This window comes from Budorcas taxicolor, chromosome 11 (assembly GCF_023091745.1).
Source record: "Budorcas taxicolor isolate Tak-1 chromosome 11, Takin1.1, whole genome shotgun sequence".
NCBI classification, from domain to species: Eukaryota; Metazoa; Chordata; class Mammalia; order Artiodactyla; family Bovidae; genus Budorcas; species Budorcas taxicolor.
In genome coordinates, this window is record NC_068920.1 from 49,686,834 (window position 1) to 49,705,019 (window position 18,186).

An 18,186-nucleotide genomic window follows, 5' to 3' on the forward strand; every position below is an offset into this window, starting at 1 on the left:
GTACATGAAGTGAATTTGTGCTTATCATTGGTGATAATATGTTTGATCACTTGGTTAAGGCAGTCTTCTGGATTTCCCTGTTTAAAAGTACCTTTTTCCTTTTATAATTAGTAAGTAGTCTGTGGGGTGATAGGGTAACTCCATGAGAATTCTTTCTCCCCAGCAGACTTTATCAATAGTTTTAGTATTCATTGATTCTTACCTTAAACAGTTCAGTTATTACTGTAGTGATTGTAAAATGGTAACTTTTATTTCTATCATACTTTATATATTTATTAATTGACTTTTTCTCTAAAGAAGACATTTTTCTGCCCCGAACACACCCTTATTTTAGTATCTTGTTTGGATTCATTTTGTTTTTAGTTTAAGCGAATTCATAACTTCACTCTGCAAAATGTTCTCAACTTAGGCCCGTGGTTTCTTCAAGCTGGTTTCTATTTTCTCTTGATGTGTTCCCTTACTGTTGGCACAGCAAGGTATTCCAGGTTGCCAAAGGCCCTGGATTTGGCCTTGTTAAGGAGTCCAGGTTTCCCTTTAGTGGAGAATCTTATTTAAAACAGAAGTCTGTTTTAAAACACTGGATTATTATTGCATACAAATGTCTTGACTTTCCAACTTATATAGAAACTTCTGTCGAAAATACAACATCTTCCTACTAAAATCCCGGCAGTGCCCTGGCCCTAGCACTGCAGGTCCGCAGAGTATTCCTGTCGTGAAGTGGGATTCTGGGAGCTCACACAGAGCACACGTGGCGGCGGCAGCGCCGAGGCCAGCTTTGCGCACTGCAGAGGGCGAAGCAAGTCATTTTCTTGTTCTTTGAAAATGCTGACATTTACACTTTGTAGGTTGTTCTGGTGTATTGTTTTCTGTAGCTAAAGCAGAATTTATTTTTCCTTGCTCTGATACTAGGAGAGTTGGAGTTGTTACCTGGACATTAGTGAAGAAGCTAATCAACACCTCAAGCCTAGTGCTTTCACTAGCTTTATGTACATATTTCACTCTTATTTTTATCACTGTTTAGATGCATAGTTTTATTGATAAACCAGCCCGCACCCCACCCCACCCCCCTGCCGAGTTTTCCATATTTTGGGTGACAAAACATTAATTAACCTTTGAAATTTCAGAATATTGACAGCTAGATTTTTTTTCAGGTAAACCACTGTAACTTTTAATGCTGAAAGAATACAATAATAATTTCCTTGGGGTGGAACACAGCTTGCTTTGCCCTTTTCTTCTGTCTCCATTTTCCTCCTTAACAAACTCCTAGATATCTGCATGGTATTTGAAGTTCTGGGGCATCATCTACTCAAGTGGATCATCAAGTCCAATTATCAAGGGCTTCCTCTGCCTTGTGTCAAAAAAATTATTCAGCAAGTATGTATCCTACTATTTTCTATTTTTTCAAGGTTGTACACCATTTATAGTTATTACAAAATATTTGCTATATTCCCTGTGTTGTACAATATATTGTACTTGTAGCTTATTTATTTTATACATAATAATTTGCATGTGGTAATTTTTTTAGTTTCTTAAAGTGTCTGGAGTTTCCTATTTCCAATAGAATTTTTACTTCTAAAACTTAAGTTTTTTAAATTGCTGAAATTGTTTATTCAGCCTCTAGGGTTTATTGTGTTTGTTTTTAAATGTTTTAGCACAACCATTTCCCCCAGGTTCATCTTCTGTATTAATTATTAGATGGGGAGCTGTGTTTAATGCCTGATTTTAGAATTTTGGACCCTTATCTAGAAGTTCTGGTTGCAAAAATGGATTGTATATTGATAAAGAATACTTTGTCAAATTACTTCCAGCTCTTTATATAACATTATTCATGAGCATTTTCTCATAAACAGCTTTCAATATACAGTAAAGGAGTTTTTATCATCAGGAAAGTAGTAATACTTCAATGGCAAACAGTTTGTTTAACTAATGTGTTTTGTTGGACAGAGCGCCAAACTGAGAAGCACAAGACTTCAGTTCTTCAATAAGGATATTAAAATTTAAACATACCTAAATCTCTTTCATTGTCACCTACATTTCAGTAGTTAAAGGACATGTCAACCATTTATTCTCAGTCTCTATAATGTACTTAAAGAATATCTTCAAATAGAATTAACTCTGTAAAACTTGAAAGACCGTTTTCATTGCAAATAAACTCTTTGTTTATAGTTTAAAATTAATCTCTCTGGGAAAGTTCTTTTTAAAAAAAGAAAAAGCTTTCTTCTCTGTAGGAAACTACCATATCATTTTTATATGTTTATTTTTCCCAGTGTTGTACTGTAGCTTTTTCCTTCTCCAGGAAGGCTTGTATTCCGTGTTTGCAAGTCTGCTGCTCTGTTCCCATTCAGGTGTTACAGGGTCTGGATTACTTGCACACCAAGTGCCGTATCATCCACACTGACATTAAACCAGAAAACATCCTGTTGTCAGTGAATGAACAATACATCCGGAGGCTGGCTGCAGAAGCAACAGAATGGCAGCGCTCTGGAGCTCCTCCACCTTCCGGATCTGCAGGTATATTTTCTTTGGGGACTTGGTTTTCATTAGAAGTTAAAAGTTCCTGTTTTTATTCTATTACCTGGCAGTTAAGTAAAGCACCACTAATTCACTTAATAGTAAGGTACAGTAAGTACTTATGTAAGAAATAATTCCAGACTTCGAAAGACTTTTTTATACTGAGTATTATTTCCATAGGGGAAGAATACTATGCCTTTTAGGTTCAAATATGTTGTGTATTATAAAACCTGATTCATGTTAAAATGTTTTCTCTTGTGATTTGATGGTCTTTTTTTTTTGGTGTTCATATATGCTGACCTGTGTGAATCAATGATTCTTGTCTTGTGCAGTGGCATGGTAGCATTGCTGTTAAAAGTGTGGGTTTGAGCACTGGAGTGGACATACCTGTTTTGAATCCTTGCTTCATTAGTTAATGACCTTGGGCAAGGGATTTGACTGCATTTTTCCTCATGCATAACTTATTGGGATTAAATTTCACATGAAGCAATTAGTAATATGCCACACAGTATTATGTGTAAAATAAATGGTGGCTACTATGATTACGATTGATTTTTTTTTCTGTTTGTGGTATAGATTTTAATTTTAATAATTTAATTATATTTGAGGAACTCTCTTGATCCTCAAGGTAAAGTATCAATTGTCCATACACATCCCTTAAAAAAAGAATACCTCCACAGGGGCAAGGGGCAGCTGTTCAGTGGGCATAGAGTTTTCATTTTTACAAAATGAAAAAGTTCTAGAAATGTTCTGCAACTATGTGAAATGAACACTGCTGAACTGTATACATTACAGTGGTTAAAAGGGAAATTTTATGAGTTTCAGTTCAGTTCAGTCTCTCAGTTGTGTCCGACTCTTTGTGACCCCATGAATCACAGCACACCAAGCCTCCCTGTCCATCACCAACGCCCGGAGTTTACTCAAACTAATGTCCATCAAGTCGGTGATGCCATCCAGCCATCTCATCCTCTGTCATCCCCTTCTTCTGCCCCCCATCCCTCCCAGCATCAGGGTCTTTTCAAATGAGTCAACTCTTCGCATGAGTTTCAGCTTCAGCATCAGTCCCTCCAGTGAACACCCAGGACTGATCTCCTTCAGAAGGGACTGGTTGGATCTCCTTGCAGTCCAAGGAACTCTCAAGAGGCTTCTCCAACACCACAGTTCAAAAGGATCAATTCTTTGGCTCTCAGCTTTCTTCACAGTCAACTCTCACATCCATATATGACCACAGGAAAAACCATAGCCTTGACTAGACGGATCTTTGTTGGCAAAGTAATGTCTCTGCTTTTGAATATGCTATCTAGGTTGGTCATAACTTTTCTTCCCAGGAGTAAGCATCTTTTAATTTCACGGCTGCAGTCACCATCTGCAGTGATTTGGGAGCCCCAAAAAATAAAGTCTGACACTGTTTCCATTGTTTCCCCATCTGTTTCCCATGAAGTGATGGGACCAGATGCCATGATCTTCGTTTTCTGAATATTGAGCTTTAAGCCAACTTTTCCACTCTCCTCTTTCACTTTCATCAAGAGGCTTTTTAGTTTCTCTTCACTTTCTGCCATAAGGGTGGTGTCATCTACATATCTGAGGTTACTGATATTTCTCCTGGCCATCTTGATTCCAGCTTGTGCTTCTTCCAGCCCAGCGTTTCTCATGATGTACTCTGCATGTAAGTTAAATAAGCAGGGTGACAATATACAGCCTTGACGTACTCCTTTTCCTATTTGGAACCAGTCTGTTGTTCAATGTCCAGTTCTAACTGTTGCTTCCTGACCTGCATACAGGTTTCTCAGGAGGCAGGCCAGGTGGTCTGGTATTCCCATCTCTTTCAGAATTTTCCACAGTTTATTGTGATCCACACAGTCAAAGGCTTTGGCATAGTCAATAAAGCAGAAATGGATGTTTTTCTGGAACTCTCTTGCTTTTTGCATGATCCATTGGATGTTGGCAATTTGATCTCTGGTTCCTCTGCCTTTTCTAAAACCAGCTTGAACATCTGGAAGTTTGTGGTTCACGTATTGCTGAAGCCTGGCTTGGAGAATTTTGACCATTACTTTACTAGTGTATGAGATGAGTGCAATTGTGCAGTAGTTTGAGCATTCTTTGGCATTGCCTTTCTTTGGGATTGGAATGAAAACTGACCTTTTCCAATCCTGTGGCCACTGCTGAGTTTTCCAAATTTATGAGTTTATTTTACCACAGTTTAAAAAAAATTATTTTTTTAAGGAAGACTGAAGAGTCTACCTTCCAGCTAAACTAAACTAATATCTATAACATACTGTGTAGTAAATTACTGTAACTGTTGATACCACTTTCCTTTTAAAACTGACAAGTGCCAAGAGGAACTAGTCTTAGGTAAGAGATGAGATGGTTGTTGGCTATCATTTTCCATTCTAAGCACTACATGGGAATAGGATTTTAGCAACATTAATAGTGTGAATTGGGCTACCCTGTGGATCAGTGGTGAAGAATCCGCTTGCCAGTGAAGGAGAGGCGGGTTCAATCTCTGGGTTGGGAAGATCCACTGGAGAAGGAAATGGCAACCTACTCCGATATTCTTGCCTAGGAAATCCCATGCCTGGTGGGCTGCAGTCCATGGGGTCACAAAAGAGTCAAACAGGACAGCAACTAAACAATAGTATAAATCAGAAATGGGAACTTGGTTCTTTGCATATACTGATGCTATCTGGAGAAGAGTTTATTTAAATTTATTTTAAATGTGTCAGCTTTTCTGTGCATTGTTCTTTAAATGTTATTTTTTTAATGTTGTTTCTAACAGTTGCTTAACAAACTATACAAAAAAGACTGCACTCTGGTAGGGTGTCTTAGTTTATATTGCCTGCTGAATGCCAAGATTCTGATTTAGTTTTCTTTTCTTTTCAGTCAGTACTGCACCCCAACCTAAACCAGTAAGTATAAGGTGTTTCTACATTTAATTCTGATCTACGGGCAATGGGCAGGGGTTCTTCTGTTATGGATCAGTTTATTTAGAGTTTGGAAAACAAAGAAAAAATGTTCCTGTGCTTCTGTAATTTTCTCCAGTAAATTCCTATGTGTCTTCAGCAAGTTTGTACTGGTGAGGCCTCCATAAATTTGAACGTGTATGAGAGTGAACCAGCCCCACAGACTGTTCTGAGGACCGAGATTTGTTGTGTATTTTGTTTTAATTTGGTTTCATAAGAGTATCTGCATTTTTTTAGTTAATGAAAAACTTAAGTGTTGTGTTAGGGAAATAGTGGAATTTAATCAGGAAGTAATTAAAATTAATAGTTATCTCCAACTAGGGGTAATGGATTAGCCACCTGAAGGCTTTATCTGTTTGTAATCTCCGCCCAGGCTGACAAAATGTCAAAGAATAAGAAGAAGAAATTGAAGAAGAAGCAGAAGCGCCAGGCAGAATTACTAGAGAAGCGAATGCAGGAGATTGAGGAAATGGAAAAAGAGTCGGGCCCCGGGCAGAAAAGACCAAACCAGCAAGAAGAATCAGAGAGGCCTGTTGAAAGACCCTTGAAAGAGAACCCACCTAATAAAATGACCCAAGAGAAACTTGGTATAAATAGAGCATCACAAATTACTTTATAGCAAACTTTAATTTATCATTGTTATATCTTGTAGTGGTTTCATGCGTACACAGCATCTCTGGGGGTGTCCTTACACAGTAAGAATACAGAACTTGTCATAAATGTTAGGGAGGTAATATTCAGATGTAATTTCTAAGTTTTCTCAGGAAATGCAACATAGACCTTTTTTAGCAGTTGGGTAAGAATTAGAAGATCTTTGTCCTTCCATGAATAGGCTTTCGATATGCAGTCATGTTTTTATGTCACTCTGTATAAGTTCTGGAAAATGTTTTAATCTTATGGAGAGATTTTTTTTTTTCTCTTTCATGCATATGCATACATGTACATCCTTTTTGTCTGTTTGTTCCTTAGAAGAGTCAAGTACCATTCACCAGGATCAGACACTTACAGGACGTGGTATAGAGGGTGGTGCAGCAGAAATTAATTGCAATGGCGTAATTGAAATCATTAATTATACTGAGAACAGTAATAAAGAAACATTGAGGCTTAAAGAGGATCTACGTAATGCTAATGACTGTGATATCCAAAATTTGAAGCAGGAACCTAGTTTACTAAGTTCCCAAAATGGAGACAGCAGCACATCTCAAGAAACAGACTCTTGTACACCTGTAACCTCTGAGGTGTCCGATACCATGATGTGCCAGTCTTCATCAAATGTAGACCAGTCATTCAGTGAACAGGACATCAGCCAACTTCAAGAAAGCATTCGGGCAGAGATACCCTGTGAAGATGAACAAGAGCAAGAACATAATGGACCACTAGACAACAAAGGTAGTTTCCCATTACTCCTTCCCTCTATAAAATATTCATGAATTTCTGATATGTCAGACAAAGACAAATAGTGTGTTACCACTTCTATATGGAACCCAAAAAATAAATGAATTAGCAAAACAGAAATTGACTTACAGGTATAGATACAAATGAGAAGAGAGAGAAGGGGAAGGAAAGATGGAGGTGGGGACTGAGAAGAACAAGCTACTACGTATAATGAAATAGACAGGCTAAGGGATATATTTTACAATCCAGGGAAATACAGCATTATTTGTGGTTACTTTAAATGGAGTATAATCTATAAAAATGCTGAGTTGCTATGTTGTATACTGAAACTAATGTTGTAAATCAACTATACAATTTTTTTTAATTACTACATAGAAAAAAATCATGAGTTTCTAAAATAAAAGTATTCCTTTGTTGTCATAAATACAGCTTTACAGCAGGTGTCCGAGTTACCTTCAATGTATAGATGTGCAGTTCAGTTTGATCTTTATTGGTCATATAGTGAGTACACAGCATTTTTACTTGTTGCTTTGAAGGCAGAGGTTTTATTTCTGGAAACTTGAGGTGTTGCTTTTACTTGTTTTCAGTCTTAGAAAATGTATTAATAGATGGCCAGTTTGGGGCCTGGGTGTGTTACCTCAGAGTTTTATTAACCTTTGGATATTTCTCTGTTCATTGAACAGTCTTATTGATGATACTGTTGTCTATAGGAAAATCCACTGCTGGAAATTTTCTTGTTAACCCCCTTGAGCCAAAAAATGCAGAAAAGCTCCAAGTGAAGATCGCTGATCTTGGAAATGCCTGTTGGGTGGTAAGTTAAGCTTGTCTCAGTGTTTTGAAGGACTGGGGATAAATAAGAATTTGGACTTTGTCGTGCGAAAAGAAGAAAACATCTGCAGTTCTCAACCTAGATTGCCAGTGACCATTTTAACTTTCTCTTAACCTTTGCATGAGTAGAGAGAATGGTGTGCTGGAACAGTCCCCTCTTGCCCCTACACCAGGTACCTGTCACTGACATTCAATGATAGCCACTCTTGGCCAGTTTTATCTGTATCCTCTTTGACTTTCATAGTCTAAATGCCCATGTTCAGACTTTCCCTTCTGTTTTTTAAATCAGCATCTAACCAACTTATTAATTGTAACCTTTTAATTCATTTAATATATTTTGGACACTTTTTGTCAACCACAGATTTATATCAAATTCAGTTTTATGTGATACTTGCTAATATACTACAACCTTCACATATTCTTGACAGTTCTTTGTGATGAACAGTCTTTGCTCATGAGTCTTCTGTAGTTGACCTAGAACATGCCCTAGACATGAAATTGCTAAGTCAGAAGTTGAGTGTTTTTTTTTAAAGGGGGGTTTTGATATATAGTATCTTATTAATACTGTTGTTTTCCAAGGTAGTGCTTTTGTGTTATTTTTAATGAATATCTTTTTAAAAATCTACAAAGATTTGCACATAAACAGTACTGTTCAAAGAGCCATATGCTTTATAAACAGGGATACTGGAGACTATTGAGGTGAAATTCATTTTAATAGATCCTGTTTATTTTTATATTTCAAATTCTCTATTCCACATGACATCCTATATCTAATGGTTCGTAACCAAGTAGGATCTCAGTTTCAGTACTGATTCCGGAATATTGTGGTAACATTTCAACATGAAGTAAAAGTGCTTAGCACTAACTGATAGGAATAGGGAAAAGCTTTCTAGGTAATTGGGGTGATCTCACCAGGCTACCATATTTCTACCTGCATGGCTACAGGGCCTCCTCACTTCTCTTCATTGTCCTTGCCTCTTGCTGACTGTTCTCAACACAGCTGTCAGAGTGATCCTTTCAAATGCATGTCAGATATTCTCAAAACTCTGTGGTGGCTTCCTTTAGAATGAATAGAAAGGCCTTACTGTGGCCCACATACCACTGCACCAAGCAAAAAAACTTAGTTCCTGTTCAGATGGCATCTTACCAGGGGGATCTTTGCCTGAACATCTACCTGACATAAACCACTACTCTTTACACCCATGCATCTTTTATATTCACTCACATATTTCCTTTTTTTTCCTCTCGCCCTCTCCCCTAAGTTTTCTTTCTCCACGGCACTTAACCCAATCTGATTCTATATATTTGTTTAATATCCCTTTCGCTATCATGTATGTCCCATCACAGCAGAGATTTTTTTTCATTCATTGCTGTATCTATAGTGCTTAGAATAGTACCTGGTACATAGGAGGTGCTTATTAAGTATTTAAAACAATTATAGAGGAAAACATTGACTCTGTAACAAAAATCACGTGGTATAAACTTCAAATGTTTGTCAGTTTTCTGCTCACGTCATTTCAGGCTCCTTTGCCTTTGTGTTTGGAACACCTTCCGTCATGCCTGCCTTGTGCATTTGGCATACTCTGTCTTACTTGGGTACAGTCTTTCCTGTCATTTTTCTACAACAGAATTAATGTCTTTTTTCTTTAGTTGTCGCATACATTTCTGTTTTTAATGAGTCTCTATGCTAAAATGACTTTACCTTCTTTTCATGTGTTCACTCATTAGGCAAACGTGTGGGCGCAGACTTGACCTGGGCACTAGGACGGCGGTGACTAGACAAGGCGCCTGTCCTGCCAGATCCTGGTCTGAGCTCACATCTTGTTGGTCTCTTAAGCACAGCAGCATCTGGCATTCTGTAATAGAATTTTATATTATTTTCAAAGAGCTTGGTTGTTTAAAATATTATACTTTTCCTCATCACTTATGCACATACATATATAGCTTAGGGTCACTTACATAGATTTTTAGTTCAAAAATCTATGCCCTTCCTTTGCCAGTTTTTCACTCCCCCATGTAATGGTATTTACCTTCATTATTGTTAATAAATAACTTAGGTATATTGCTTCCAATTCTTCTCAGTTTTAGCTGTTTCTTCCTTTCCAATAGGACTTATCTGCCATTACACCTATTCCCTATCTTGTCAATTTAATAGGACTTTGGGCTAAATAATTTCATGTTTATATTATTAGGACTAATGCTCTCTTCAGCTGAACTAAGTATATATTGTGTTATGATTCCTTTTCCTTTTTGCCTAACACTCTTGTTTCATTTATTGAGTCGTTTGTTGTTGTTGTTGTTGCTGTTGTTTTTAACTTTTTATCGTTTGATTCCACCCCATACTTTGACCCATTGCTTTGAATAGATACACTTTAATACACATGGATACCTTGGGTGTTGGGCAGCTTTTTCTTCCTAAAGCGCTCTGTCCTGGAACTTGTTGTCTGTGTTCTTCTCTTTGGCTGCCCTGTGGGCCTGCTGCCTCACTGCCATTTGAGATTCCCTTTCACAGTCATCCTCGAGATTATTGTTAATTCTCTCTCTCTATCCATTTGTGTCTCTCTGATCTTCTTTCTTGGTTTACTCCTTCATGGTTTTTGTTTGAAATATATACAACTTCTAGTGGCTTCCTAAAGGAGTGAGCATCCTTGCACATCTAATGTCTTTATTCTGGTTTTACTGCATGTAAAATTCTAGGATGAAAATCATTTTCCCTCAGAATGTTTGTCATTGCTTCATGTTTTTCTAGTTTCCTGTCATTGCTGCTAAAAGACTAGAGTCATTCTGATTTTTGGACCTTTGTATGGAATCTTTTCCACTGGGGAAGTCTGTGGGGTCATTTAACAGCCGTGTGCGTCATGACATCTATTTTCATCCATTAGCTAAGAACCCAGAGTGCACTGTCAGTATTGAAACGCTGGTTCTTTGGTTTTGTTTCTTGATTTTTTTTTTCTTTAATTCTCTTCTTTTCTAGCTGTGGTACCTCATTATTCAAATGTTAGATTTTATTCAGGTTCTCTAATTTTCTTACATATCTCTTCTATTTTCTAACACTTCCTTTTCCAGGAGATTTCTCAGCTTGTGCTTTTAAGCTTTATATTTTATTTCTTTTATTATATTCTTAGTTTCTAAGAGTTCCTTGGTTCCATGATTATCTCTGAGAGGATATTATTTTTCCATTTTCTTCTTTATGTGGTGTCTTCCTTGCCTTCTTTGTTTAGGGTCATTAAACAAAAGACTGACTGACTATTTGAATGGAGTGCCAGAAAGCTGTTTAGAAGCTTTGCATCTGGTGGATCTTGTTGAATTACTCACTATAAAATGATCTGTCTGAGCTGTTTCATTTCATCCTCAGATGTCAAGGTCTTAGATTGGTCATATTTCCCACAGAAAACTTAAGTCTTCCTCAAATCTCTTAACCAAAGAGTAAATGCCTGACTGCTAGTGTTTTGAAAACTGAGTTAAGCTAGAAAACTGGGGGTTCAGCATACAATTACATATAGTCACTTAATTGCCCTGTATTCAGAATAGTACTCTCCCGTCAACCATCCCAAGCATCCTCCAGGAACTGTTCTACCTGCTTCAGACAAAACCTCTGTGTCGGGTCAAGGAAGGGCTGTTACACTGCATCATGCCCGTGTTCTGAGCTCTGTTTCTTTAAAAGGTGTTCTAAAGCAATGTTCATTTGTTCAATCCCACTTACCCACCTACTTCCAGAAATAACCTGATACCTCTAAATCCTTATCCTTGGGAGGGGGAATACTGTGATATTTATCACCATGCTTCTCAGCTTTCACTAGTGGCTTATTATTCAGCTTCCTTGGATCCATTAAGACATTTAACAACGATCTCTCTGCTTTCCAGCTCCTAAATTGTATTGCTGTGACTTCTTTGCCATTCTCTGTCTTTGTCAGTTTATTCTTTCTGTATTTATTTTTTAAAATGTATTTATTTATTTGAATGTGCCAAGTCTTAGTTGCAGCATGTGGGATCTAGTTCCCTGACCAGGCCCCCTGCATTGGGAGCACATGTCTTAACTACAACCTACAGGGAAGTCCCTGTCAGTTTATTCTTTTAAAATTTAACACTGGATTCTCTACAGAAGTGGAGTTTCAGGAATAAGTGGATGTGTGTGTTTCCAGTTCAACTTCTTTTGATGATTTTTGGCCTCATTTATCATTTAGAGTCTTCGTAAGGCAGTAGTAAGGCACCATGCGTAAAGACAGCTCCCTTGAAAACAGCATGTCCATTTTTCTAAGTGTATCACCTGTAGCACATTTCCACTTCAAACTCAGTATCTGAACCCATTGTTTTCCTGTGAAACCACTTCTCTGTCTAAGTCTTTCCACCCATTTTTGTTGACAGCCTCTACCACAGAGTTCCTTTTGACTCTTCTTCCTGTCTCCCGCTTCTAACCATTGAATTTTTAAATTGTGCTTATTCTTCCTGTGAATGTCCTTGGTTCTAACTCTTCTCTCTCCTGTTTTCACAGTCATTGTTCAGATGTTCGTTACTAAGCCTAAATCTGGCCATAAACCAGAAGAAAATTACCGGAATGGTGTTCTCAGAGGTCCTGTCAGTATTCTTACAGGACGCTCTCCTGTTTCCTAACATGCAGTGGTCTTTTGTCACCAGATGAAATCTGAACTCTTCAACCTAGCAGTTAGCTGTTTGGCTTTTGCAAATGTCTTTCCATGCCTTTGTGATGTCCCCTCGACCTGAAGTACTTTTGGTCAAACTTGTTCCCTTTGGAGCTCCTGTCAGTGATGGTTTTCTGCCTGAAGCTTACTCTGCCTAAACTCCGCTGTTCACAAATCGCTGTTTTCTTTATTTTTAGATGTTTTCCCTTTTCGCCCATACATGTCTTAGAGAAACTGGTTGTTTGGATGCTTGCATCCCCATAGTGGTTAACATGGTCCCCAAGATAAACGTTTTGTATTTTTGGAGTGGTGAGGTAGCAACAGGAGACTGAAGGCAAGAAGTCTTTTTATGGGTAGTGTTTGTAAGGTTCTTAAAACTTGATAGTTTCTCATAATGAGGACACAGCAAGGGAAAGTTTGAATGGAACCTAAATTGGTAACATTTATATGTTGAAATGCAAATTATTTCAGACAAACAAACAACTTAACTTTTGTTTGGGATAATAGTTTTCCATTTCTTACAAAACAGTTTGTTATTGCCTAACCTGTGTATCTATATATAAGTTCAGGCTCATGTTTGCAGAAATAATTTCGAGCAGATGGCATGTAAAGAAAAGTGCTATTTAAAGCCAATAGCATAAAAATGATACTTAAGAAATGAGCTACATGAGAACTTTCGTTTAGGAAAAACTTTGGTGAATTTATCTTAATCTCCGTCATTAAGCAATTATAACTTGTTACTTCTTAGAATAAATGAATTTTAAAATACTGTTTCCTTCATTTACTCAGCATAAACATTTCACCGAAGATATTCAAACAAGGCAGTATCGCTCCTTGGAAGTTTTGATAGGATCTGGCTATAATACCCCTGCTGACATTTGGAGCACAGCGTGCATGGTAATGTTTTTCCTGTCGACTTTAACTTGTTATGTGGTAATTTGCTAATTTCAGTAGACCAGCAAATTTTAAAAATAGGAAAGGAATGTTTTTCTGACGATGCTAAAGCTGAAATTCCAGTACTTTGGCCACCTCATGCAAAGAGCTGACTCATTGGAAAAGACTTTGATGCTGGGAGGGATTGAGGGCAGGAGGAGAAGGGGACGACAGAGGATGGGATGGCTGGATGGGATCACTGACTCGATGGACGTGAGTCTGAGTGAACTCCAGGAGTTGGTGATGGACAGGGAGGCCTGGCGTGCTGCGATTCATGGGGTCGCAAAGAGTCGGACACGACTGAGCGACTGAACTGAACTAAACTGGCGCTCTAAATCCCATGTCTGGAGATGCCTGAATTCAAAACCTTAGGTATAAACATCTGGCATTCCATTCGGTTCCTGCCCAATTCCTATTAGGTGAAGGAACCAAATGTTTCTTATTACAGATGGGGGCTGGGGGTAGGCATTAAAAACAACTGCTCAGAAGTGGTATTGCTTTTGCAAGTTACAGGTACCCCTTTCCCTTTCAGCTCTATTATCAGATAGGAAAAACCCTCGAAATTGATGCATTTCATACAGTTCTATATATTCAGCAGTTCTTCAGACATCTTTGCACCTCACAAGATGACTGAAGCTCAGTTATCCATGGATTCTTAAGTTGCTGCTTTCTCCTTGTCAAGCAACTACTCAAGTGATCAGATTTAGTTGCTATTAAATGACTTCCCACAAATAGCCTCATGTTGCTGCTAAGTCGCTTCAGTCATGTCCGACTCTGTGCGACCCCAGAGACAGCAGCCCACCAGGCTCGGCCGTCCCTGGGATTCTCCAGGCAAGAACGCTGGAGTGGGTTGCCATTTCCTTCTTCAATGCATGAAAGTGAAAAGTGAAAGTGAAGTCGCTCAGTTGTGTCTGACTCTTCGCGACCCCATGGACTGCATGCAGCCTACCAGGCTCCTCCGCCCATGGGATTTTCCAGGCAAGAGTACTGGAGTGGGGTGCCATTGCCTTCTCCGAGCCTCATGTTGGAACATATGAAATTGTTTCCTGAAATGGAGGTACTCTTTGATTTGTAGTTGTGTGTTTTACTTTTTTCTCTCCTACTTGTAAGTACCATACTGGCAGGAGCCATGTCTGTTATTATGTATAGCTAAATGTCTGGTTCAGGGCCTGAGACCTTTTGAGGGGGTGCTTACAGTGCATTTCTAATGCTTACTACCCAGAGTCATCACAGACTTCACAGATTAAAGGCATAGTTTTCCACAAGACTGTTCTCTCTTCAGACACCAGCTGCAAGCTCTGGGGTCCACAGGCACCTACACTCCTGACCATCTGGCTACAAATTGGGGATTTCCACTATCCTTTCAGATTCAGTAATTTGCTAGAATCATTCACAGAACTCAAGAAAGTGCTAAAATATTACAGTTCTGATATAAAGGATATAAATCAGGACCACCCAAATGAAAACATGCATATATTGAGGCCTGAGAGGGTACTAGAGATGAAGAAACTTCTGTGTTCTTAGCGTACTTGACTTTCCTGACAAATCAATGTGTATCACCAACCAGGGAAGTTCACCCAAATGAAAACTCTGAGTGCCCAGAGTTTTCATTGAGATTTCATTACAGTCTCTAGCCTCCTTATCCTTCCAGGAGATTAGGAGGTCAGTTATGACAACACTCAGTTCAACACCTCAAGCTTCTGATTGTACAGTTGGTCTTGCCCACCCTGGGGGCATGTCCATCCCCCCTCTTGAAACTGTGTCTAGGGGCCCACTATGAGTCACCTCATTAGTATAAACTGAAGTGTGGTCCTAAGGGGCCCACCATGAATAAGAGTCACTTTTATGACTTGGAAATCCCAAGAGTTTAGAGGCGCCCTCCCAGGAAACAAGAACAAGATCAAACAAATTCATTAGTATACAGTAATACTTAATTAATATTTGTGGGTCATCAAATGACTGAACTAAACCAGAGACATATTAAACTATAATTTCAGCTGCTATTTTGTTTTGACACATCAGTGGTCTTTTAAGCAGGGGGGCTACCTGAAATGAAGATGGTTTGGTATTGTGTGCACAAGATGAAAAACATTGGGGAAAAAACTTCTTTCTTGCCATACTTTAAAGTTTGTATTGGGGGATTTGATTTGGTAGAGGAAATAACTGATAGAGATGCCCCCATACAAATTATAGCTAGTTTGTAGGTGGCCTTTGATTTACTATAATGTGGTTTTTAATAGTTTAGTTGAGGGCAGTAAGTCCTGCTTGCTGATTAAAATGGTACAATGTCAGGCTTAAGAAGTAAGGCAAAAAAGATGAAAGTAGGGGTTGGTTAACCTAGGCCCCTCTTTGGACCAGCTCACATACAGGAATTTTGTTGACTAAGGAACGGAAAGCACTTAACTGACTTGAGACAGTACCATGAAAACTTGAGCCCCATTTATTACCGCGAATTTCTCTCATTTGCTAATAGACGTAGAAATATTGCTTTAAATATCACCATACTCAGAGAATAAAAATAAATCTTGGAATATCAGAAGTGTCCTGGAGACATGGATCCTCCTTCATCCAGTGCAATTAATTGATGGAAAGATTGGGACCCTTTCTGAGAAGTAAAAAGGCAAGTTGTGAGATTGCCTACCACTTTAGTGATTGGTACTACAAAGTTAGAAACAGTTATAAGAAGGAAATGTTCTGTGAAGAGCATTAAGAATGAATAAAGAATAGATACTGTCTCCATAGTTTTATCTTTCCCAGAATATCATATAGTTGAAATCATACAACATGATTCGTTAGCTTTTTTTTTACTTTGTAATACTCATTTATGGTTCCTCCGTGTCTTTTCATGACTTGATAGTTCATTGCTTTTTCGCACTGAATAATATTCCATTATCCGGAGGTACCAGCACACTGGATTTAGTAACTGGTTTTGCCTGTGTCTGTTAGCATGACCCTGATGGGCACAGAATAGGCCCTTTGGTCAGCATGAGACAAGGACAGGAGTGGAGGCACCAGAGCCCTGGATTCTGGGATGGGCTTGGCCTTTCCCTTCTGGTCAGTTTTCTCATCTGTAAAGGAAAGATGTTCAACTAGGTGTTTTGTAATCAAGTTTCTAGGGGTTTTTAGTTCTGTTGTGATCTTTTGGTTTGGGTTGGGTTTTTTGTACTGTTAATTATAAAATTGTAACTACCTTAAAAAAGCAACTACCTTATGTTCCAAAAATAAAGTTCTTTTAGAGAACTTTAAGTATCTAGGTGGAAAGATTTAGTTTTTTTATCTGTTTTTGTTTTGCCATACCACATGGCATGTGGAAGGAACTTTAGTTCCCCAACCAGGAATTGAACCTATGCCTCCTGCATTGGAAGAGTGGAGACTTAACCACTGGAGTTCCAGGAAAGTGCCTAGAGTATTTTTAATTTTTAGAAAACCATCTTCTTTTTTAACTTGTAAAATTTTCACTGAGTCCCAACATGAGATGGAAAAATTAAAGTACTGGTTTTAGGAGAGATTGACAAATTTTGATGAAGAAGCAGCCATTTGTTTCTGTTCTGCTTTGAGGGTGTAACAAGTATTTGCTATATCAGTGTAGTTCAGTAACGAACTGCTAGCATGTAAAACAAGCTGTGCTGAGCAAGAAGCCACACAGCATTGCTGACATTTTAGAGACAATCCTGAAACTTCTGGTTTTGTGGTCTTGTTCTGGGCAGTAGTATAGCCCAGGTGATACATTTTTGAGAAAGACTCTTCTTTTGTGACAATGGCAGACCACCAAGACCTAGACCTGGGTCTAAATTGAGAATGTGCCCCAACTAAATCCACTCCACATTCCTGAGATTGTCTGGGATACTTGGCACCATTGAGTCAGTCAAAATTAACCTGTGGTTACTAGCGCTTGACTGATAACTGTACTTTTTATATCAATAAGGTCCTTTTTAAAACTGCTGTTAAATTACTTGCTCTCTTGTTAATCATTGAAAAATTAATACAGCCCCATCATTCAGATGCTGTCCTCTATACTGACACTTACTCCTAAGGAAATCACTTTTTCAGACCCTCTTAAACTCTGCTTACAAGTTTTCTTGTTATAGGAGACATACCCTCTCTTTTTCTGATTGGTGAATGCATACCTGCTGATCAGTATTAGTGGCTCCTGACTCCGTTTATACTTCATCTTTTTCTGATTCTCTATAGACCAAGGAGTTGGAACTCTCTATCTGGGACAGTTTAATAAGTGCTTTCCAAAGCAAAACTTAACTTTAAAAGTGCTTTCTACCAAACTCTAAATCCTAAGTAGAAAAATTTCTGAATTTTTTTGGTTTTGATTTTAGATACAAAATCTTAATTTCTAGCTGTGTGAATTTATTAAAAATACTCACCTCATGAATAATTTAATAACTTAGAATCACCTTAGATATGTCCCTCTCTGAGCAAAAAGAGAAACGTAAGAGAGTTGAGTTAATGGTTAAGAGATTGGGACGCAGGGAACTTGGAATAATCCACATGTTGATGTTAACTGAGCTTTTGCAGTTTTCCTGCTCCATTTTATTAAGGTGCAGGTGTGAAAGGAAAGCTCTTTACGAACAATTTTAGACAATGTTTTAAATGATCATTTGCAGGTTTTTCCAAGAAAAAAAATTATTAAAATTGAGCCAAATAGCAGTAAACTTCCCAGAGGTCTTTTTTTTTTAAATGCTTTCATAAGCTTTTTGTCTTTTTCTTAGGCCTTTGAACTGGCCACAGGTGACTATTTATTTGAACCTCATTCGGGGGAGGAGTACACTCGAGATGAAGGTAGGTCCTCTCACCTGAGGTTGTCTGTGCATGGTGGCTGTCATCTGTTAGTACTAAAGAGACTTAGTCTTCTTAGTGTGCTAAGTATATATAAATCCCAGAAAAGAAATATATTTTATATTAAGTAT

The 18,186-nt window shown here is 38.2% G+C and overlaps 1 protein-coding gene across 1 annotated transcript in view; it reads left to right on the plus strand.

Annotated features, from left to right (window-relative positions):
- The window catches only part of SRPK1 (SRSF protein kinase 1), a 72,179-nt gene that overhangs the window by 46,727 nt on the left and 7,266 nt on the right, over positions 1-18,186 (plus strand). The window contains 8 exon segments of the mRNA XM_052649153.1: positions 1,268-1,374; positions 2,346-2,511; positions 5,392-5,417; positions 5,845-6,058; positions 6,441-6,860; positions 7,577-7,677; positions 13,124-13,231; positions 17,989-18,058. Of these exon segments, the coding sequence (XP_052505113.1) occupies positions 1,268-1,374; positions 2,346-2,511; positions 5,392-5,417; positions 5,845-6,058; positions 6,441-6,860; positions 7,577-7,677; positions 13,124-13,231; positions 17,989-18,058 (1,212 nt within the window).